The 24,654-nt window shown below is 41.8% G+C and overlaps 2 protein-coding genes across 5 annotated transcripts in view; both read left to right on the top strand.

Annotated features, from left to right (window-relative positions):
- ccny (cyclin Y) overlaps nt 1-12,190 on the top strand; it is a 51,289-nt gene extending 39,099 nt beyond the window's left edge. For all 4 annotated transcript variants that reach the window (XM_085172934.1, XM_085172936.1, XM_085172935.1 and 1 more), the window contains 3 exons: nt 3,914-4,080; nt 7,315-7,477; nt 8,560-12,190. In XM_085172934.1, the coding sequence (XP_085029060.1) occupies nt 3,914-4,080; nt 7,315-7,477; nt 8,560-8,676 (447 nt within the window). In that variant the 3' untranslated portion in view covers nt 8,677-12,190. The remainder of the gene's footprint in view (nt 1-3,913; nt 4,081-7,314; nt 7,478-8,559) is intronic.
- A 2,239-nt stretch (nt 12,191-14,429) lies between these two features.
- gjd4 (gap junction protein delta 4) lies at nt 14,430-19,394 on the top strand. Its single transcript, XM_085172932.1, has 2 exons — nt 14,430-15,799; nt 15,932-19,394. The coding sequence occupies exons 1-2, from the start codon at nt 15,736-15,738 to the stop codon at nt 17,122-17,124; spliced, it is 1,257 nt and encodes a 418-aa protein (XP_085029058.1). The 5' UTR covers nt 14,430-15,735; the 3' UTR covers nt 17,125-19,394.
- The last annotated feature ends 5,260 nt before the right edge of the window (nt 19,395-24,654 follow it).

A 24,654-nucleotide genomic window follows, 5' to 3' on the forward strand; every position in this document is an offset into this window, starting at 1 on the left:
GCTGCTCGGTCAGACTCGGGGACCGTGGTGTTGTTTTTGTGCAGTCATTTCCCTTGTTGCCAGGTTTCAAGAATGGCGGTTTTGATTTTTGTAAAGGAGACTGACTAGCCAGTTGGTGGCATGCATGTCACATTTTTGGATCGCTTGGAAGTGTGGCCGAGTAGGTAATAAAAGAGCCCCTGGTATCAGGTACTACCACCTAACGGGAAAACGCTAAAAACTGCGTTGAGCCGTGCCGAGCCAACCTGAGCAGGTACTAATGGAAAAGGGCTTTTTGACTCCATTTACATGTTTGCTTGGAGGGACGATCACATTAAGAGCTTTTCCAATCCAGCTGGCCCTGAGTGGAAGTGGATTATAAAAGCCTTCCCACCACTGAGTACAGCCACACTCTGTGAATGTGATTATTTCTGCACTGATGCAGTTATAAACAAAATGAAATGCAAACTTTTTGTTTTCTTTTAAAAAAAAAAAACAACAGCAAGGAATGAAAAAAATACTTTCAAGTGATTAGAAGTTCCTGTTTGTATTGGAGGAAGACAAGGGTGTCCAGAGCTTGCAGTTACAACCTAATTAAGAGACCCTTCAGCAACTTGAAGCATGACTCCACACAGAGTTAACATCATCAAGGAGCGCGAGAGTGTGGGAGACAGATAGAATAGAATAGCCTTTATTGTCATTGTACAAAGTACAACGAAATTGGAGTGCCTTTCCCTTGGTGCAAAATGCAATAATAAATATAAATGTAAATATAAAAAGTACAATAAAACAACCGAAGTACTCAGATAATAATAAGTACAATATATACAGGATAGCAGCATAATATAATGATAGTATGAATAGCAGCATAATATAGTGACAATGGCAAGTATGGTATAGTTAAGCAGGTTTATTTACTACGGTGATAGCTCTGGGAAAGAAGCTATCCCTGAATCTGTTTGTCCTGGTTTTATGTGACCTGTACCGTCGGCCTGACGGTAATAGTTCAAACAGTTGATTACTGGGGTGAGAGTAGTCCTTAATGATATCGCGAGCTCTGCTGAGGTATCGGGAGTTTGCAATGGCCTCCAGACTGGGCAGAGAGCAGCCAGTGATCTTCTGGGCTGTGTTGATGACCCTCTGCAGTCCTTTCCTGTCTGCAGCTGAGCACCCTGCATACCATGTTGTTATGCTGTACGTTAGGATGCTCTCTAGGAATCTCGATAGGAATTAGGACTGTGAGTCTAATGCAGCTTGTGGGGATAGGTTAATTGGAAAATCCAAATTCCCATTAGGTGTGAATGTGCGATTGAATGTGAGCGCAAATGGTTGTCTGTCCCTGTGTGTTGGCCCTGCGACAGACTGGCGACCTGTCCAGGGTGTACCCCGCCTCTCGCCCTATGACAGCTGGGATAGGCTCCAGCGCCCCCCACAACCCTGAAAAGGAGAAGCGGAAGCGGATGGATGGAGTCTAATTCAGTGCTGACACTAGGAGGGAGTATTGCTTCTGCTTGTCTTGTTTTCTGCTGTCCTTAGATTGTTGGCTCTCTTTATTTTTTACTCTTCTTCTTTGTATGATATGAAACAGCCCGTTTGTCCTTCTGGAGAATGTTGCACAAACGAAGCCACGAGACAGAGCCTTATAGTTCAGTAACAGATTTGTGACAGTTTAATCCGTTTAGTCTCCACTCAGAATTACTTCAGTATGAGGTCTGCCTCGCCTGTAGCAAGTGTATAATTAGAATATAATTGGTGCTTTGGCATACAGTGGGCTCTCTCCCCGTGACTTATGACATCCTGTGTGCTCACCTGTGCTTTTTGTTTCTTCTCTCTCCTCACATATCACATCATCTCTTTTTCTCTCTCTGTACTAAAGCCTTAAGCAGTTCAATAGTTTATCCTTATGTTTGATTTGATGGCACAGTTAGGTGGTGAAATAATCAGTTTAGCTCTAGTGTCTGTTTTTACTGACGTGTTCAGACTCAGTGCTTAATAGGGTTGATTTATTTGTCTGCTTGTGGGTATTTTCCGGCTCTACAGTGTAGCAGTTTACACATTTGTGTAGCATATGAAAGGTCCTTGGTTTGACACCGGGAGGAGACACAAATCCTTCGGGGTTGCATCAGGAAGAGCACCCTGTGTAAAAATCTGCCAACTCAAATATGCGGTGCTGAAAGTAGCTGCTACTTGTATATGTTTTACTAGCTTGTGTAAGTGATGTGTGCTTGGACATGGACTCTCTCCCCTTCTCCACTCGTCTGCCCAGAAACATTTCTTTCTACACTTTGTCACTCTGGCTAACACGTGGGTCTCTAGAGGCCAGTAAAGTGCATTGTTAATGTGGCTAGCCCAGGGGCCTGGTATTAGGTTTCTCTGCTTCCTGACAGATGGACAAATGTGTTAACTGTGTGGGTGTGGGTGTTTCTGCTTTTCCAGAGACTAACTGGAAAGCAGTCACTGTGACGTGCTGTGTCTGTGTCTGCGTCTCTGTCCATGTTCAGGTGGACGAGAGCGATAGTTGCACACAGAGCCTGGCACACGGCGTGCCTCCTGCAGCTCTCCAGTGTAAACTCGCCATGCTGTCAGTAATTGAATGGGGCTGTTGGCTGGTGGTTATTGGTGTAGCTTAGCTGACACAGCTAAATTTAGACAGGGGAGTTGAGATGAAAGCTGGGCGTCTTGCTTTCCCCAAGTTATTACATCACAGGTGAGGAGAGAGAGGATGGAAAAGAAAGAGACCCAGAGAGTGAGCATGTCATCCTCTGGGAAGACGAATCAGATTTCCTGTTGAGGGACAGAAAAAACAGACAAACTTATTGTAGTAGATGAAGTTACTGTGTTTTATTATCAGACAAGCCTCCTGAAATTGAAGCAGCTATGCCAGGATGTCGTCTTCTTTCATTTCTCGATGTTTGTCACCTGCTGCCAGTTTTGGGCCACAGCAGAAACAGGCTGGTATTGTCTTCAGGAAGGACGCCCCACTGAGCACGACTTGTCTAATTAAACACCTGAGCTGTGACAAACTGGGCTGCGAAGTGGCATAAAATAACTTATTAATTTCCATTTCACAACCTGCCATCCTTGTTAGTCTGAAAACTGAAATATTTATTACGATGTACCTCAGGGTATACATCCTGAAAATGGTATGGCTATTAAAATGCAAAGAAAGTAAGTAAGAAGTGACAAATCTAAGCTTGTGTTCTTTTAAATCTTTCACTTTACATTATTTTAAAAGGGAGCTGAATGTGGGCTTTGTGCACTAACTGTTCGAGCTTTCGCAGTTCAGTCCATGAATCTAACAGAAGACCTTCTCTCTTGTACTGTAACAAAATGATGATGAGTGGATTAGAAGATTTAACATCTGCACAAATGCTTTGGCTTGTGAGGATCAGGTGTCTGTGTGTTCTGTGCGCTTTCTGCCGTGTAGACTGTGGGAATTATTTCGAAGGAGAGAGAAGGAGACGGTGCAGGGGTTCGATTGGCATGAATATTTCACGAGGGAGCTCCGGGGAAGCTGGATTTCATCAGCCTCTGACATCATGGAGGTGGAGTAGGCAGGAGGCTGCAAAACTGTAAAGCAGCAAACTAACCCTTCAGATAAACAAAGGCGGGGAGAACAGAGGGTAATTAAACACAGGAAACCCCGAGGAAACAAAGGCTCGATATGATTATTAACGTGGTGTTTACTTGCTTATGTTTTGTACCTTATGTTAGCGTTACACCGTGGGTGAAGGAAAACACAGAGCGATAGCAGTTTAGCAATCTGACTCTTTTGACCCTGCGTGTAGGATATTTTAGTTGTGTGAAACTGACTTGATGCTGTTAATGCTAGTCGATGCCAGCTGTTAAACAGAGTTTTTCAGCTTTGTTTTTGTGCTAAAATAACTGTGTTTTATTTCAAGATGCTTACTTGTGACAAATCCCTTTGTCTAAGGTGTATTTGGAGAGGCTCCTGACCTACGCAGAGATCGACATTTGCCCGGCCAATTGGAAGCGGATCGTGTTGGGAGCCATCCTCCTGGCTTCCAAAGTCTGGGACGACCAGGCGGTTTGGAACGTCGACTACTGCCAAATACTCAAGGATATCACTGTGGAGGACATGTGAGTCAGTTTATTGACATCAGCAGCGTAGAGCTATATCCCCATAGACTCAGGGCAGTTGCAGAAGACGTCTGCTGTTATTTCTGCACTAAAACAGCTGAGTTGGCGATAAAAGCTAAAGCCTGGCATTTTATTTTCATTACATGGTTGTTTAAGAACATAGAAACTGTTTATTGTTTAACTACTTGCATGGAAGAAATCAGCTGAAACACTTGATTTGTTACTGAGAGAAATAAAACATTATTAACTGATGGCAGCAGCTGAAATCAAAGATATTTATCCTCTTTGTTTTCCCCGGACGCTGTTCTTCTCTGTGATCTTATGACTGGGAAACGTCTGGACTATTTCCATGACAACAGCTTCTCTCTAAGGGAAACCAGTGTCCTTGTGTGGGAGGTGCAGAATCACACGACTGACTATACCATATGATGATTTCAATAACATTAGCATTTCAGAACATACTGTAGCATATTCCTCCGAATGCTCAGTGTGAAACGTTTCCAGCAGGAGTCTGTACGTCATGTTTAGGTTTAGGTCACATCTTTGGAGCACAATGGCCCTGAAAAGAGGACTACCAGTTATTTTTATCACCGATAATGCTGCAGATTGTTTTACTGATTAATCAATGCAGCAATCAGCAGAAAAAAAATCCAGAATTTGTCAAGAATTTACTAAAGCAGCAGCTAAAAATTTAATATTGCAGCACTTTCTTCCCCCCATCTTTCTTCCTCAGAGCCACAATTCTCAAAGGTTGGTGCCGTCAGCTGTTTGCTGGCTCCTAAAATGCCACACAGCCATAAAAACCCCTGGCAGAGTGTCAGCCATGTAAATAAATGCTTCCTCTTTGACTCATGGTTGCTGAGTGGGGTGATGGCAGATACAGCAGCACTTGTCTTTCTGTCCTGAGAATAGTCGGGCTTTGTGCGGTCAGCCTGTTTTCAAGAGCTGCTTGGCTCTGGCCATTTCGTCTAATACCTTTGATCTAAGCAGGGATAGCTCAGTGGGTAGAGTGGTCGCCCCATGATCGTAAGGTCAGTGGTTCGAATCCACTTAACGGCTACCCTGAGGTACCCCTGAGCAAGGTACTGCTCCCCAGGTGCTAGATTGGTGGCTGCCGACCGCTTCACTGAGTGAATGGGTTAAATGCAGAGAGGAATTTCTTGTGACGATGAAGTATACATTATTATTATTATTTTATTTTGTTCTTGAGCTTAGAGTGTCTGAGGGACTTCAGATTACATTAGTTCCTCTTGTCTCTTTCCCCATAAAATGGTAATAATGGTATCACGTCATTAAGCCTTAAAAACATTATAGTTTGTTAGTTTCTAACTAGTTGACAGTGAGAGATTCACAGTTTTCTGGGTTTGCAGGACAAAAATGTCAGCTTCATTTTAATGCTTAATCTTAGATTGTGGTGCATTTGGAGCAAAACGGGGAAGATGCCCATTGTGTGGATTATTCTGAGGAGGGACTCTGTGCTGTAGACGCCACCTCTGACCCCTCCTGCTTTCACACTTTTCTGCATCAGTGGATGTCTATTCTTGTCCTTGAGCTCAGATTCAAAAGGCAATGAGCGTAATCCACCTGTTCAGGATTCTCTCCAGTGAGTGCAGCACAGTATGCACATCTGCTGTGCTCCCATATGGCAATTTAACGGACTGTGGCTCTTGATTTGACCAGAGATTTCCTCAGAAGGTCAATTTAACTCTGTTCAAAGCCATGTTCTGGAACCTAGCCTGCTAAATTTCACGTTCCACCCACTGACTGAACTGTAGAAACGTCTTGGGAGAACACTGAGGAGCAGAGCAACACAAAAAGAAACAGATGAAAACAGGCTGAATGAGGAAAGATGAAGAAAAAGCAGCGCTATTAGGCAGAGTTTGGCTACAGCAGAGCCTAAATTTAGCCCGTCTGTTGCTGCGTGGCTGTGAAAATGTGTGGGTGAGCAACAAAGGGTAGGAAGAAGAGATGGCTAGTGGTTACAGTGCAGAAAGATTTGGTCACAACTGAAGAGTAACAGATGAAAGCGTCTGTCATCACGCTGCACCGAGGATCACAGAGCTGCTGAGCACGAGGCACTGCATGACAATAGCACTTTCATGTGGGATTAATTCTTTCTTACACATAACGCTCAGTGTTCCTTGCTTAGATAGCATTCCCTTTTATTATAAAGAAGAGGCTTATGTTTGGTGGCGTAGGCTCAGTGCAGCCTACGCCACTCTGTGAGATGTTGGCTTCACCAATCAAACTAACCTTTATTTAACCCTTTAAAACCAGTCAGAGCGGGCACGCTCTGTTTTGCGTAACTATTTTTAAATCCCGGCAGCTCTGCAACCACCTGAGCTAGCGCAATAATTTTTTTTGCATATGAAACCGGAGGAGTTGTACTTACATCTTATGCCATCAGCTTGTCCTAAGTCACAGTTTCCTTCCACATATAGCTTTGCAAAAACTGCATAAAAAGCGCTTGCAGCAACAAAAACATAATATTCCAGAAACACGCTTTGCCAATCCGATCAACTGTTTGTAACACTTCCTACGTCCATCAGCACGAACTATCGCATGTCCACCATGACCTGCCCAAAACCGGAAGTGACGTCATTTTGCGGAAATGTAGTTTTTTACCATCAAGGCCTCATGAGCCTATACTGGTGTTTTTAAAAGTTATGTTTGACTTTATGACTTTCTGTGTCGTTTCTGGGATGCTTAGGACTCATATTGCACTGCTGGAAATAGTTTATTTTGATGCATATGCTGCTTTTTTGCAAATTTGCATTATAATATTTATTTTAGTTTTTCCTGCAGTGTATAAAAATTGGTGTATTTCAAAAATAAAACTATGATGACACTCAAAATAAATTTCCTGTGGTGGGAAACTATTTTGTGCAACTTTTTTGTATTTACAGTTTTGAGGGATAAGCCTCTTAAATTTCTCTAACTAGAAATATATGTTAAAAAAACAAAAACGATTTTCAATTTTTTTGTAGTTTATTGCACTTTTTTGCAATTTATGTAATTACTATGCACTTAATGCATACATATTATTAAAATTTGGGCTATAATGGTTGTATTGATGTATAGCAACTTGAAATGCTCCCAAAAATGGCTCCACAGCATGTAAAAATATAATATAAGCTCTGGCGGACTTGGTTCTATGGTAGGTCTTAAAGGGTTAAATAGCATAAGACTAATTAACTAACTCACAAGTCTTCCCTTTCTTTTTTATGGCAAAAGGAATGAGCTGGAGCGTCAGTTCCTGGAATTGCTGCAGTTCAATATCAACGTGCCGTCCAGCGTCTACGCCAAGTATTACTTTGACCTGCGCTCGCTTGCTGAGGCCAATAACCTCAGCTTCCCCCTGGAGCCTCTCAGCAGGGACAAGGCGCAAAAACTAGAGGTGAGAAGCGCGCTGAAGTGCTAGAGATAGGTTTATGTTTTTGGAGCTCAGGTAAGAAAAGAAAAAAAGAGAAAAATATCAATTCATTTCAGCCTGACATTGTGAAATAGAAAAACCAAGGTAATTTGGGTAGTTGGTATTTTGACGAGCTTCTGATTATTGCAAAAACATAAATGTTGATCTCCTGCCGGGTGAAGGACAGGATGCAGGGACGTGCTGATGTGCAGGTAGCTTCGCTCTCTTCCTTCCTGTCCTGCAGCCTTACTGCTGTTAGTGTTTCATTCATTGATGCCATTGCTTGAATCTGTTGGAGCAAAACAAACTTTTTACAGCAGGTATACCAGTGTTAATAACGGCTGCATTTCATTTCGTTTTAGTTGGCACCAAGGCTGTGGAACTCTCTGCCGTTGTGTTTACGCTGTCTAGACTCTACTGACTCCTTTAAAAAGCAGCTGAAGACATTTTTATACAAACGGGCTTTTAATTAATTTTAACTTGTATGTCTGATGTTATTGTAAAGCACTTTGTGATTTTTATCTGTGAAATGTGCTATATAAATAAATTTTACTTACTTACTTTACTTAGAGTTTTAAACATCAAGCTGGCTGAAGGTGAGACGTCTCCATGTGACGAGTGGAATTGGTTGATTAATTTATTTGGAGACGAGACCATTCCTCAACATTAATTTAGTTATTTAATGTCCAAAAATAACCCCCAAAAGAAAAATCAGTTTACCTAAAAGACTGCTAAAAGTGAACCCACGTGTCTTTGTGGTTTTGAAAAAATTCCCATTCCCACCTGAGTTGAGCCGGACAATAAGAGAGAAACTCTGATGTGATCGAGAGGTCATTGTTGTCACTTTCTCACCTGAACTGCACAAAGCACAGTTTAAATGAAATGTTTCTAAGCGCGTTTGGTGTGTGAGCTCATCTCAGACTTGTGGTGTCGTAACCACTACTTACACATAACACACTATGTGTTTAGTACACACACACAGGCAAAGATGTTCTGTAGTCACTCCAACTAAAACAAAGGAAGGCACCCCCGGCTCCATCTCACTTGCTCTTTTGTTTGACTTGCAGGCCATCTCACGGCTGTGTGATGACAAGTACAAAGACTTGAGGAAACTAGCCAAGAAGCGCTCGGTGAGCGCAGACAACCTAACAGTGGTGCGGTGGTGTCCGGCCATCATTTCCTAACACTGGCTGTCTGCAGAGGAATGCATCATAGACCTGTACTGTATTTCTGCCTAGTATGCAGGCAGACCAGGTGGGCAGCAGTCGTGTGGATCAGTGTCAGTCTGGAATCTCCTCACACATACACACACCCCTTCAACAATCTGGCACTATTACAAATGCGATTGCATCCAGACTGGTCGTTGTACATAAAAGAAGTCCTGTTTCCTGCCTGCACCGAACCAAACGGAGCTAAGCTGAACCAAACTGAACGCTGTTGGAGTGAAGACCACCTAACTTCAGAAGATAAGCAGCCAGGTGGAAATACAGAAGTGGAGAGACTTGTGTGAAGTCCAGAAATGAAAATAGGAACACGCTTAAAAAGCAGAATACAGGACGTAACAGCGGCAGCGGCGCTCCATAATTCCCTCCGATGCTCAAGCGCTTGTACAGCTGCTGGAGGGGACGCCGTGTACATTCCTTTGATTTTAATCTTCTGGTTCAGTCAGTACGTTAGCTGAAGCATGAGATGATCGTTTGACAGCTTATAGACACATTTCAGACTTTACTTCAATTTCTCAGTTAGTTTGTGTTTTGTTGGGTGATTTTGTTCTTTTGCATTCCCACACAGCAGCTCCCTCTGTTCGCAGAGACAAGCGCAAACAAAAGAAAGACATTTCACCGTTAGCTTAGCAGTAAAGTTGATATGTGAACTACATATCTTCAGCCCTCCTTGACAAACAGATGGGGACCATTTGACTGAAGTTTTCATCAGGATAACTGACATTCAACAAGACAAGTCCGTTTTTAGCTCAAGGGCACTTATTCAGCTTGTAGGCATCCAGTTGCAGAATAGTATCTCTGACAGTACGGCCACCCAGCAACCATTCAGATAAAGCAATATTCATGCATCGCTTTGTTGTTGTGATTAAATATAACAAAGCACGCACACATGGGAGGAGATTTACTGGAAGACAGAAACGAGACATACTGTAGAGCTTCTGTTGTACTTTATTCACTGCCATTGCCCTGACCTGTGGTGCCTGTAATAAGCTAGTTAAACACTTCTCCCCTCTCTGCTGGAGAAAAAAAAAGAACAAATAAGTCTGAAGTATTTTTTTTCCTCTAACGTTTTGTACGGTTCTTCCAACTTACAAAGTAACAGCACAAGTGAAAACATTGACATTAAAATGCCAACTAAAAGCATGAACCTTCAGGGTCGTCACAGACTGAAACGAATGAAAAAGCTTCGCGCGATGATTGAAACACTGCTTACAAAATGATAGATTGTATACATTTTGCTAAATTGTCTTTGTACAGTGTAAATACAGCACCGTCGTGTGCAAAAATCTGTAAACTGAGGTCATAATGTTAAAAAAAAAATACAAAAAGAATAAGGTTAGAATATTTATATGGGTCAGTTTATACTGTAAATGGGGGGTCTAAATATGTGTTTCTATGACAAATCAAGTAAAGAAGAGAGTCAAGTGTTACGATTTAAATGGGAAACACCACTTAAGATTTTTTGGTCTCTTGTCAACAATTTCACAATGCCGAAAATGCCATTTTTTTTATGTGACATAATGTGTGTGGTATGGAGATGACACATGACAATTCAATTTCATTTTATTATTATTATAATTTTTTTTGTGTTTGTAAGTCCTCTCTGTGAAACGTTACCCTACTCATGTGTCCTTGATAAAATAAGGATGCTTGTTTCCTCTGATGCTGTAAAATTGGCAAGATGTCGTAAAAGGTCATCAGGTGAGTCAAAAATATCGCTCAGTATGTCGTTAAATAATAATAATGTCTGAGAAGAACTGAGAATTTATATTTGGCAGACTTATTCTGTTAACACGCATCAGTAACCCTCCTGTTGTCTTTGGCTCAAATTTAATTTGTATCAATTTCCACATGAATTTATTTTTTTAAATTGGACTTAAAGATTTAAAAAAGTTAAACCCACAAAAAAATATTTATTCAGACTGTATTTAAAAGATGGACCTAGTGCCTTAAACCTGCATTTGATCTCATAGCCAGCAGGGGGCATTTCGTCTCGTTGCAAAAAGGAGTCCAGTTGCACAGAAGTGTACGGGGAAAAGGAAGTTGGTGTCAGTCCAAATGCTCAGCTCCAAGTTGTAACACTTTTCATGTCTACACCAACAAAATTCCCTCTTGACGACTTTTCCACTTCTCACTCTTAGCTGGTGAGTTAAAAAGTTCATTTTGGGTCCTGATTGGGCACGCTGTCCATCTAACGAATAAATGGAAGCACGTTTTTCTTTTACGACTGATCGACTGATTGGTGAGGTTAAGCACTGGCGTTCAAAATGTCTTTTTTATACAATATTATTCGCTTACATCAACAGTCATCTGGTAACCTTTTGCAGCATTTTGCCAGCCTCACAGAAACATTAGTAAAACTGTCATAAACAGTATTTTCATAAACAGCTCCCTTCCTGATTCCTCCTCCTTTTTTTTTTCCCTTGAGCTTTTTCCTTTAAAAACAGAAAAAAGGCCAGTCTACAGATGTATGAGGATAGGATAAAAATGAAACTTAAATGAACTTTATGTGACCGGCTGTTTGCCTTACAATCAACCAGACTCTAAATCAGTGAATAGACACAATCTTGATGTAATCTAAAAAATCTAAGGACTTACTTTTATTTCTTTTTAATAAAATTAAAAGGTCAGGGGAAAACACGTTGACATCGGTTTGTTCTTGTGCATTTCATCGGTAGCCTCCAGGAGTGTGATTTATGTTACTTTGCTTTTCTAAGCTACCAGAAAATCAGTCTGGCCTGCAGGCGTGCAGAGGGGCAGAACTGTACCAAAGTCATGGAGGAAAAAATGAAGGAAGCTCTGATGTGGTGTCTGATCTTAGAGAAGTGCTTTTTTTGTGTGTGCATGTGGCGCGTTGAATGATTGGTAATTAAAAAGTGCAAAATGCATCTTTGGGGGAAGTTACGATGCTGGAGTAGCTGTTGTGAGATATTGAAAGATTGTATATCCTATTTATTGTATGTGTGTGTACATACCGCCCAGTGTGGTTTTCTCTGCACGCAGAAAGAAGCCGCGTGGATGACAGTGGTGAATCCTGATGTGGAGAACGTACCCCCTCCCTCTGATAGCAAAGACCGGTGTGTGTGTGTGTGCGTGTGTGTGTGTCATAGCCTTGTGCACTGAGCTCTACCTCTGCATAGAGTTTTACTTTTTTCTCTAATGTTTTTTCTTCCTCTCCAATATGACATTTTTCAAATTTGACAAATACAGCTTTGATCATGATGGCAGTAAACTGCTACAGCTGTGACACTTTTTTTCTTCTTGTTGATAATTTCAACAACTTGTACTGTATTCTGTTGTAAATGTCGGTATTATTTCCTCTTCATTGAGTCACTCATTTGTTCCTGTTCTGAGTTGCCAAACTTTTCTCTGTATGTTTTCAACTATGATTTAAAAAAACAAAAACAAAAAAAACAAACCTGCTCCCATTTTAGGAAAAAAACTTTGCAAGAATTAAAATTTCCAACCTTGCAGTTCATGGTGTGTTTTTTCTTTGTCTCGCTTCATCATAATCGATTTAATAATCAGTGAAAGAAACACACTCCAAGATCTTAGACCTCCTTCTCTTTCACCTTGTTAACTCAAGTGTTTTTCACAATAAGACAATATTTTGATATGTACTATACTGTACAAGTGATGTGTGTTTCGCTCACACAGTGTACCATTTAAATGGCTTACAGCAAGTGCTAATACAAAGATTACATTCTGCCATTCAGTCACTGAGGGACACATTCAGTCCTTCATACTGTTTTTTTTTATTATTATTTTATTAGTCCTTTATTTATCCAGGTAAAAATCTCATTGAGATTAAAAATCTCATTTCCAAGAGAGACCAGGCATCATGGCAACAAAAGTCAAAAGATTTGTGTTTCAATTGCTGCTGTGGTAACTATCCAGGTCATCCAAGTGCTGTTAGTTTTTATTAAAAGCACTGTTCGAACTGCTGTAGTGAACACCATCAAGCTGAAGTAATAAGTGAATAGGAACAACATCACTTTACAAGTTGAGAAAGTTGTATAAAAAACTGGAGTCTGTGAAAACCTCAAGTACACAAGCAGAAGTTTTGGCAGTTTGCTGGTCTGAAACATCTAGCTGGGTGTCAACACAATGCCTCAACCTTCCCATGAGCGGCGTTCCAACAAAATCACCCCAAGGCCAGACCATGTGATGCACAGAAAAACTGCAAAAAACCAAAGAGATACATGTTGAACTCTTGTGCACTTGTACAACTAGAGAAAGAAAAAGTACGTTTTGTATGGAAGGAGAAAACATCTCCCTGAAAAGACCGTGGCAACACAGGTTTGAGTTGCAAAGTTACATCTGAACAAACCTAGAACTGGAGATGGTTTTCTCTTAATAGAGAGCTCAACTTTTGGTGAAAACTAAGCATGGCATATCAAGACAAATGCCTAATAACGGTCAAACACCGTGGTGGTGTGATGATTTTGGCTTATTTTGGACCTGGGTACTTCATTGAGTCGACCACAAACTCCTCTGTGTACCAAAGTATTCTAGAGTCAAATGTGAGCCATTTATCTGACAGGTAAAGCTTGGCCCAAATTGGGTCCTGGAACAGGACAACGATCCCATGCACAGCACTAAATCGAGACAAAATAGCTGAAAAAGAAGATTCAAAGTCGTCAACTTGACTGAAACAGGAATCACACACGAGAGCGGTGGATAAATTAATGCCGGAAAACATCAATGAACTGAAGCAACTGTAAAATTTGGGGATAGATTAGTCCTGTTACAGTGTTACCAATAGTTTTAATGTTCCCCAAGCCAGTTAGATCTTGCTAATAATTAGAGAAACCTCTGTACGTCCATCTGTTTGCCTTTTCCTCTGCTATCTCGACTCCTGTTCATCTGATCCACCTCAAACCTAGCAGGGGTGTTTCTGGAGCTCGCAGTGTTCCTCCTGGTGTCTCTGCTGCCTTTTTGCAAACTGCTCAAACATTTCAGATCATTTGGATTAAAGTTTGGTCAAATACTTTGAATGAAGAGTCAGAAAAGCTACACTTTGTCCGGAATGGAGACGTAAAATTTGCTCTGATCTGCAATGAGGAGTGACATCATTAGACAATATCATTAAAGGTGCTGAAAGAATTCTCAGTTGGGTTCATCGCTACTTAAACGTTTCACAATGGCGTTTGATCTTTTGTCGATATAAAAACAGCTTTAAGATGAAGAAACTGATCCCACAAGACAAGCATAACGTGTTTTATCAAATTAGAAATTTCTCACCCTGTACGTTCATATTCAATGCTATATCCTGCACTGCTTTCCAAGCCTTTTTATAATTTGTCACTCGTGTTCATTGGAAGCAAACACAAATGTCTCATGTATCATTTCCTAGGAGATGGGAGACGGCTGTGGATCAGGTGGATGTTCAGGTAATTATTTAGGTGGGAACTTTTCCAAGTGATTGGATAAGTGAGGAGTAGCCAAGTTTGAAACGAAAACGATTGTTGGCTTGAATGGAAAATGCATCTACCAAAGCCACAGTCTAATGGGGAGGATGGAAAGCTTTCCTGGGGATATATTGCCATTATGCCATTATGGCCTCATATTTTAATGTAGTGAGTTTGATGTGAAAAGCGTTAGCTTTTTTTTGTTTTCTTTTGTTTTTTAATCAAACTATGAAATGACTTTAAAGTTTAAATGACAAGAGAGTTTTGCTTGTCATTCTTTCTTCTAAAGCAGGGGTAGGCAACTCCAGGCCTCGAGTGCCGGTGTCCTGCAGGTTTTAGATATCACCGTGAGTGAGGATGCCGGCACTCGAGGCCTGGAGTTGCCTACCCCTGTTCTAAAGGGTTACATCTTTTATAGAAACCAATCAGAGTCGATGCCACATTCTACTTCAAATCAGATACAGATGGTGGTCCACGCCACTCCTCTAGGAGGGCGAGAGAAGGTAGCAGTTGAGGCTCTTTTACTGCTAAAACTGTGCCGTTAGCCGTTGCTTTGAACTCAACCGGAGCAGCTGCACAAATTTCTTATGTTGTCTTGTGAAAAGGTCATCACGGGCAAAAAAAAATCAGTCATAACAGACTTCTGAGTGGGATTTTTTGTATGTGTGGGCAAGCATGGACGTGCTAATGATCACTGATCTGTAGTAATTATGAGCCAAGCCAACTGTCTTTACCCATGTGTGCCCTCAGCAAACTAACGTCATGGGAAATCTGTGCTCTGTACAGGAGAGAGTCAGTCTCTCTCTCTCATGGTCTATACACACACACACACACACACACACACACACACACACACACATATATATATATATATAGCATACATACACCTGTGCTGTATTTAAGACAAATGATTAAAGATGGCTGTATTTCCTAGCCATATTATGCGAGCTTCCAGTAAATCCTTAACAGCCATAAACTGCTATCAGCTGTGGGAAAATGCAGCTTACAACCTCCTTGTGTTTCACGAGAGCAAATCCACTGTCTGCATATCTGCACGTTATCTTTATTTGTCATTGTAAAACGCCTCAGTAGCTTCTTATATTTTTATGGAGCGGCCTGTTCGAGCATGCCTACCATTGTGGTGAAGAACCTAATACAGTAGTTTAGCATGAGTAAGCCGGGAGGCTTGTTCTTCTCCTGTAAAGACAACCAGCAGCACCAAAATATCTTTGCAATGCCAGGACAGCGGTGAGCTTTTGCGAGCGGGTTAAGAATAGATCGACAATGGGGCTCACGCCTGTCTTCTGTTGTCTGAGGACAGACGGTTGTCTGCAGGGGACGGAGGAAGAGGTAAGGTGGTGTGCTAACTTCACTCGGCCTTTCAGAAGCTTGGGTGATTCAGATGAATCTGATACAGTTTTACCCGCAGGGACTGGGTGAGAGAATTGGAGTGTCATGCTGCCCACCTGGGAGCCAACGTGATCCTTTGTGGAAAGGGCAGAGGAGAGACAAGAAGTGGATAGGAAGTGGAGTGCTGGCTTAATGATTTTAGCCTTTGGTCCGAAACTGGAGGACCTGACGATTTTGGAGGCCCTTGAGCATAACAGACATGGCGGGTTCAAGTGCCTCAGAGGTGCTTTTTATCTCTGTCAATCACAGCATCACTTTAATGGGTGAGTCGCCTCTTAAATTGTTATTTATGGCTTTAGATATTGGTGTTAAACTAAAGATCATGAGGGGTAATCTCAGTTTTTTTAGGCTGATCGTATAATCACATTAATTTGTTTTCCTTTTCTTCCCCGCAGGAAAGGTGTGGCTCGTCGTGATGATCTTCCTCCGTGTCCTGATCCTCCTCTTCGCCGGTTATCCTCTCTACCTGGATGAGCAGGAGAGATTTGTGTGCAACACCATCCAGCCTGGCTGCGCCAACGTGTGCTACGATCTGTTTTCTCCTGTTTCCCTCTTCCGCTTCTGGCTGGTGCAGCTTGTCACCGCGTGCATCCCTTACATCCTCTTTGTCATCTACGTGGTCCATAAGGTGTCCAACGCCCTCACGGTGGAGCTGAACTCCCAGAAACAAACCAAAGCCTTTCAGCTGTTCAGAATCCGACAGGAGCCGTTTAACAAGTTGCCTCTCGCGGTAGAGCAGCGAGGGTGGGCCCGGTCCTTCAGTGGAGCCTACATCCTCCATCTGATGTTCAGGACTCTGCTGGAAGCAGGCTTTGGAGCAGCTCACTACTATCTGTTTGGTTTCTACATCCCCAGGAGGTTTCTTTGCCAGCATGCTCCGTGCACTACCCAGGTGGACTGCTACATCTCCAGGCCCACTGAGAAGACTGTGATGCTCAACTTTATGCTCGGCGTGGCCGCTCTGTCCTTTTTCCTGAATGTGCTGGATTTTATCTGCACCGTCAAGCGCTTGGTGAGACAGAAGAGCAAGAGGAAGGTGATGGTTGAGAAAATACTAGAAGAGGAGCAATGCTTCCTTTCAGCGGGAGGAGCGTCCAGGGGCAACGACCAAGAGCAGGAAGCACAAGAGGGGCAAGAGGGGGGTTTCCGGAAGAGGAGAGGCAGCAAGGGGTCTTGTGGTGTAGGGAAACGCGATTTAGCTCAAGAACCTCCCTCCATGGAGCGCTACTCTCTTCCTCGTTCTCTCGGCCCGATGGGCTGCACCACCAACGGTAACAATGCCGACTCGGTCTCCCAGGAGGAGGCTCCAGAAAGGGCCGGCAGCGAGGTGGCGCTCTGTCCCTTGGAGTCCATGGGGACGCCCAGATCTATTCGTGTTAGCAAACGGGGCCGACTCAAACCTCCACCCCCACCCAGACGTGACCTTGGTTTCCCCTCTGTGGGACCATGTGCCCCAGTGGGAGATATTTCCACAGCAACAGCAATCTGTACCAGGAAGGTGGGCCAGTATACACTGGTTGAGGTTGGCTGCAGCGCAGAGCTGCAGACGGGCGACGATGGGCAGGAGAAAAGATCCGAGTGGGTCTGACTTTAATACTGTTGGAACCGTATGAAGCAACAACAATTTTACCACGTGACTGCCCTGTCACCCTGAGAAGAATCTATAATGGCATTACATTCACCGGACACCTTAGACTCTTATTTGTAGGGGTGCAACAATACTCGTATTGATATTGAACCGTTCGATACAGTGCTTTCGGTTCGGTACGCATGTGTATCAAACAATACAAAAGTTTTAATTTATTTTATCAACTTTCCTTCTGTCTGTGTCTGTGTTGAGCGCTTAGTGGATCTGCGCTCGACAGTGCAGCCTAGGCGGAGTAGTCGAGCGCAGATTCACTGAGCGCAGGGCAAGCTAGCGAGACAGAAGTTAAGCTCTTGTTGCAACATGGCAAATTGAACCTCCCCCACCCTCATTCAGATCTGGCGTTTGGAACTATTTTGGTTTTCATGTGACGTATGACCCTGAAGGTAAGCGCGTCATGGACAAAAGTAAAACAGTATGTTGGATGTGCCACGCAATGCTCAATTACATTGGTGGGAACTAGTGGTTAGCGCAGTTAGCTTGTTAACGTGTTGGCCGTCCAGCCCCATGCACGGGGCGATCTGCGGTAGCTCGTTAACGGAGATTTGCCGTGTTGTGGCGTTAACGTCATTTCAGATTAACGCTGACAGCACTAGTGGGAACACAACGAATATGACTGCACATTTACTCCGACATCATCCTAGTGCAAAGACAAGTGGAAGCAGACAAAAACAACAAGCACGCATGCTACAAACTTTAGCCGAGTCATTTAGACAGCCGTTAGCACATGATTCTCCTTATGGGGACCTGATATGTTTAATATGCTGCTGAGAATATAGCCCAGAAGAAGCGTATAGTATAGCTTTTATTTTGGAAAGAAACATTTCTCTGTAATAAACTCTCTTTTCCAAAGATGAGTGATTTTTTGATCAGATAGATTTATTTTTTTATTACTTTGTTGTTTCAGCAACATTAAATTTAAAAACTGTACTTTTGAGTTAAAATATATATTTATAATTTTAATAAATGACAAATTAAAAAAGCATGAACATTTCTTTGTATCGAAAAAATATCGAACCGAACCGAACCGTGAATTTTGTGTATCGTTGCACCCCGACTTATTTGCCATGATTTTTTTAATCATACCATAAAGCCACATCTCCTTTTTGCAGCACTGGTCCGGTGATGCAAACTGACAAGAATTCAGCAAATCTCTGAATTTAGCAAGTCAGGAATGACAGTGAACTCAAGCCCTAACTGTCTTTGAGCAAACCCAATCCCTGAAACAATCTAAAAGAGGGCAGCCCACCTGTTGTTGTTTTTTTTCTTTCTCCCCATGATGCTTTTACCCCTTTTATAAACAAGGGCAGGCCCCACCCCACCTGACAGACTTTATTTACTGTGTCAGGGTCCCCGGGGTCAAAGCAGACACGAGCAGCCTCTGGGCGACCTTTTGGAATGAGAGAGTCTGGCCTAAATGAAAGGCAGTAATCTCACTAAGTTGCTGTTACCACGCGTAGACGACAGAAAAGGATTCCTCCACAGCAGTGAAGGACACCGTGAAGGCCGATATAAGATCCCAAAGCAATTATGTTCTCCCATAGGGGCTCTGTATTTATGGAGACAGCTTGTCACTCTATTTCAGGGCCTCGCGGAGCTTAGAAGGAATACAAACCTTAACATGGGCTGACACTAGAAATAGAGCACAGCGGAGCCCTGCAAAGGAGGACTGTGTGCTGCCCTTCAGGTTATCTGCGCTCTGCTTTGGTTTCCCTTTGATCAAAGCTCAGGTTAACGTGTGCCAGAAACTAGCAAACTGCTGCGACACATATCAATCACAGAAATTATGATAACATGAAATGCGACCCTTTTTTTTCAACTCCCCAGGTGAATTCACATGGAGGCCAAGAGTCTCCCACAGTAAATCAGCTGCGTTGCTCTTGATTATGTGTCGCTGTCGCTGAGGGGCCTGCCTTTGTGGAAATGGATAGCTCTTGATCTTTGTCCTCTTGTGGTTTTTTTGATGATGACGACAAGAGCTCCGAGCCCCATATCTCACCCAGCTACAGGGTACCGCACCCTGACTGCGACCACGGGGAGGGTTCATCAGACCAACATCAAAGGGATTCTTAACTCTTAATTTAAAATGATGCATTCTGAATCCTACAGTTCAAATATTTCACATTATAATGTTGTGTTTACATAGTGTGTCTGGAAAGTATTCACAGCGCTTCACTTTTTCCGTATTTGTTCCAACATCTGAGTAATTGGGATTCAATTCAATTCAATTTTATTTATATAGCGCCAAATCACAACAAAAGTCGCCTCAAGGCGCTTCATAGATACAGAGAAAAACCCAACAATCATATGACCCCCTATGAGCAAGCACTTTGGCGACAGTGGGAAGGAAAAACTCCCTTTTAACAGGAAGAAACCTCCGGCAGAACCAGGCTCAGGGAGGGGCGGCCATCTGCTGCGACCGGTTGGGGTGAGAGAAGGAAGACAGGATAAAAGGGCCTTCGTCAGGGAGGTGTCCAAAAACCAGATGGTCACTCGAGCATTGCTCTGGACAAGCATTTCTGCGGCACTCCACCAGTCAGGCTTGTATGGCGCATGACAGCCTGCCTGCAGTTTGCCAAAAGGCACCTGAAGGATGGTGCGATGAAACAAAGACTGAACCAAGAGCTGGACATCAGTCGATCAATGCCACCCCACAGTGAAGCATGGTGGTGGCAGCATCATGCTGTGAGGACGTTTTTTGACAGCAGGAACTGGGAGACTAATCAGGTAAAGATGAATGCTGCCTTGACGATAACCTGCTCCTGAGCGCTCTGGACCTCAGACTGGGGCGAAGGTTAATCTTCAAACAGGACAGCAACTGCAAGCACACAGCCAAGACAACACAGGAGTGGCTTCGGGACCAGTCTGCCCAGCCAGAGCCCAAACTCTCATCTCTGGAGAGTTATGAGAACAGCTGTGCACCGCTCCCCATCCAACCTAAGGGAGCTGTGATTGCTTCCAAAGATGCTTCAACAAAGTATCGAGCATAGGCTGCCAATCCTTATATACATGTCATGTTTTTCTCTTTTAGTTTTGATAAATATGCAAGAATTTCAAGCAAACGTTTCTTTTACTTTGTCATTATGGGGAATTGTGTGTAGACTTTTTAGGTGACATGACAAAACACTTTCCGGATGCACGGTAACATAAAAATTGATTGCAATTACTGCCTTTTTTTTTTTTTACCTTTATAATATCAAATGAATTAATTGAATTAATATCCAGTCGGTGTGGATTTTTTTTCAAGTGAGAATTCATGTTTGTGCTTTAAGCTTTTCTTAGATTTTTATGCACTCGTTCATTAGCAGTTCTGATTTTCTATTAAAATGGTGATGACGCTGAAAGCAAACTTTTCTCAGCACTGTATTGTTCCTCCTTCCCGCTGTGCTGTATCCTCTGCACCAGCACTCTACTCTGAAGTCTTGCTGCCCTCCAGTGACGCCGAATGTGAAGTGCTGCCTTCAACTGAATCAGCTGCTCTCTGGAAACGTGAAATGTGCACATGTTTTTTCCCCGAATTCCCAGAGCTGTAGGCATGCTGTTCATTTTAAGTTATAAAACCGCGTTATTGTACTGAAAGAAAAGGAAAAAACTAATTACTTCTGTTTTCATTGATTATCTCAAAATAGCTTGTTTTACAGATATATTTATTTTGAAAGACTAAAAACTAGTAGCTACTAAAACTACTACCTGCCTGAATATACCGTACACCACACTGGACCATTAGACTTGCTACAGTCATGTGAAACGTGTATTATCATAATGTCCCCTTTTGTGCCTTTTTGTGCTACTGTGAGCATTTAGTAACATCCGCTGCAATGAAACATTGAAATGTGAAAGTGGCTTTTTCTTCTTTTCGTTTGCTACTGCTGTTGTCTCGAAAAATAAAAAGCTAATTAAAGGAATCACCTAAAAATATTTCTTGATTTTAAACATTTCACCAGCGTGTAAATAATAAGCCTTTAGCCATGTAAAGTGGCAGATACTGGTGCTGGCTGGAAAGACCGTCTGATGACCTCTTAAGGAATTTTAGGTTGGGGGAAGCAGTCCCTGCAGAGGATTCTGGGAGAAATAAAGTGCACAATGGAAACACTGGGAAAGTGCATTGGCATGTGGGTGCATGTACTGCAGCTCCTCCTTACAGTAGGCGCTGCTAGCAGACTGTTTATTAGGAAATGTTCTGTTCCACAGCAGTGAGTCAAATATGCTGGTGTTAAATCTGCCGCAGGTACAGCCGTGAGTCTGTGGGTTATGTTTCACAGTGAGGCCTTCGATGGGTTTCATTTGGTACTCATGATGACTCTATTAATCATTTCGTCAATGTGGTTATTTGGAGTTTAAAAGAAAATTTCAGGACTGCAAATGAACCTTTTTCCTTTTCCGCTGGTAATCTGAACTTGAGAAAAAGTTAGCTTGGAAACCTCCCACTGTTCTTCGTTTAGGTCTTTAAGAACATTTGATCGGGCGTGTCCACCGTAGCACTTCCAAATATTTGTTATTATAAAGCATCTCGGACTTACAAAAGCCTTACGCCTGTTGTGAGTACAGAACACAAAGAGACCAGTCCCCAGGCAGCTGTGAGATTTTACACAATCAGAACAATCTGCCCCTCTGTCTCCAGCGAGACAATGATGGCTCCTGTTTTTGGGAGGTCAGCTCATCTTCACTTTGTGCGCTGAGACTACACCCAACACCTTACTCACTGCCCTCCTGTTCCCTGTGAGACACAAACACAAAGTAAAAGCAGCTTCACTGTCCCGCTAACTGTCTGACACACATTCAGCTGTTGGAAAAGAGGGATCAAGACACTTACAATGACAGAAAACAGCATGCACTGTAGTAAACAGAAACTGAAAAAAAAATTGATGAAAAACAAATGTGTATATTCTATCATTTTCCCATCATGATGACGCATAAAACCCAACTATTTGTTTAAAACTGGAGTGTTTATTGAACCTTTGGACAAAAAAAATTAATTAAATAACAGTTTGATCAATTTGTAGCATTTGTTTTTTTGCTACATCCTTTGCTACATTTGTAGCCAATGTAGCATCCTTTGCTACATTTGTAGCAAAGGATGCTACATGTTCAATTTATTGCTAAAAATTTAACATGCAACTTATTCATGTTTTTTGGGATAAATTAAGGTAGCACTTTATAATACAGCCACTGACCAAGAGCATAATTAACCTGTAATTAAATGGAATTTTAACATATTTCATTTGAAATTACAATATAATTACATTTACCTACAAATACTTAAAGGTGGGCACACTTGACTAATAAAGTGTAATAATGCATAATAGGAAATATTTATACTTTAAGTAAATTTAAATACTGTGAAGTAATTTCAAGTAGTGTGCAGTTTTGTGGTAGTTTCGGTGTGAACATGAGCGATATTTCCCCATCTTACATCATAAATGATGCGGCCAAGTCGAACTTTAACAATCACTGTTCAACACAACTATCAAAAAAAGTGCACAAAGTTTCACATTTTCTGTAAAGTCACCTGGCAGTAAGATAGGTTAATCCTCTTCATAATATGGCCTGTGCCTTGAAAAGTACAGCAGAATAGTAGAATTTAGGCACCACTTCAAATGACGTATGCACTGATTAAATATACATACAATGTATTTATTTATTTCCTGTACAATACATGAAGTTATGCAGTATTTAAGATTACTTACAAACTATTTAAATGTACTTACAATATAATGAGTTCTTTGTTTCCGTTATAACTTCCAGTGTACCTACCTGTAAGTATTTGCAGGTAAATATGATTACAATGTCATTTTAAGTAGAAAAATTCAGAGGAATTACAGCCTTAGTCACAGGCTAATGTATCGTATGTGATACACTTGGCTTTACAGGGTGCATAAAAACCTAAACCTCAGTGTGGAGTCAGTCTGTCTACGAGGAACCACCTCAGGGTCGTACAGTGGACAATCCACAGTTACACAAAAGAAACAACTATGACTCTATTATAATACAGGAAGTACAATGTAAACAAAAGCACAAAGTGTGTGTATTTTAGATCTATTCTTTTATGGTTACTCAGACTAATGCATCAATAAATATAAAAGGATTAACACGAACTTTATCTGAACAGAGGCTGATGTGGAGCAGCGATGAAGTAGGATAAAAATGCATCGTTTTATAATTTATCGTTGTTTTCAGTTTGACCTGCTCAAGACACTTCTTGAGTGTTAATTTGTGTCTTTTGTGTTTGTGATGGCTGCATGCAACCACACAATTGAGATACTTAGGTAATATTCATTTGGTCTTTTGTCTTATGTTTATGTTATGCTCTAAAGCTTCTGTGATCATAAGTTAACTAATTTGATATTTTGAGTTTACCTGTAATGCATGACAGCACTAAGCTATAGCCCAAATGGTGGCATAGACTTTGCTTTGCATTGTTTATTATTTTATATAGGTATGTTATATTGATTATATTTCTGCTCTTTCTGAGTTACCTGACCTCCGCTCCAGTCCTTCCTGGTTTGGCTGAAAGAGGAGGCTGAGGGTGGAGCTGGTTTAAATGCAGAAGCCAATAAAGTGGACTGGACCATCTATTGTGATCATGCAGGGGGAATGGGGTTCTTCTTGAATGATGGTTAGCTGTTATCTCTTTAGTTTTCAGCTTTGGTGTATATAATGGTTTATTCATTTGCTAAATAACTGGAGCTGTTTCTCATTTGGGCAGGTCAGTTTGTTGAGTTATGTTTTTGTTAAGTGAATTTTGAGTAGCGTTCTGTTAAGTTAACCTCTTTTATGGGCCCACTTGGTTCTTAAAAGCTTTATTTTTGTTATTTTGAATTTTTGTAATCATCTTGTCTTTTTTGGGGTATAATAAAACCCATTTTTTTGAAGATTACATTTGTGCCTGTGTGTTCCTGGCTGCTTGGATCATGACAGTGTTAAATGTCTCACAGTAAAAAAAAAAACAAAGCAAGAGAAATCTGCACTGTATCAGCAGCAGGACAAAAGAGTACTGATGGCTCCCTCAAGTGTACATAGATGGGTATTACATTAAAAAGTAACAAAATTCAAGCATATGGAACATAATGACTAGGATTTCTGCTGATCACAACATATATACTGACAGATACTGTGTCCCCTAAACTCACGATACATGTGACTTTCACCATGCTTAAAAAATAAAACCTGAACTGTGCTGATTCAACAATAAGGAACAGAGCCTGGACGATCTTTGTTACATTTATCACTGGTGCTGAGCGCCTTTGGCTGGGCTGAAGGTTCGCCCCTGCTGTGCCCGTACCCAGAATGTATCTGGAAAAACCGTCGGTCCTTGGGATGAAAGATGTGAAGCACTGAGTTCTGCTCCTGCTGTGTGTTTGAGAGACAAGGACAGGGTGGAGGGTCAGCAGCTTTAACATTAATCTTAACAGGTCCCAGAAACCTGAGGTCACTGTTATTCTTTATGCATAGAAGGATACACCCACGGAAACT

The sequence above is a fragment of the Neolamprologus multifasciatus genome, chromosome 9 (assembly GCF_963576455.1).
Source record: "Neolamprologus multifasciatus chromosome 9, fNeoMul1.2, whole genome shotgun sequence".
Taxonomy (NCBI): Eukaryota; Metazoa; Chordata; class Actinopteri; order Cichliformes; family Cichlidae; genus Neolamprologus; species Neolamprologus multifasciatus.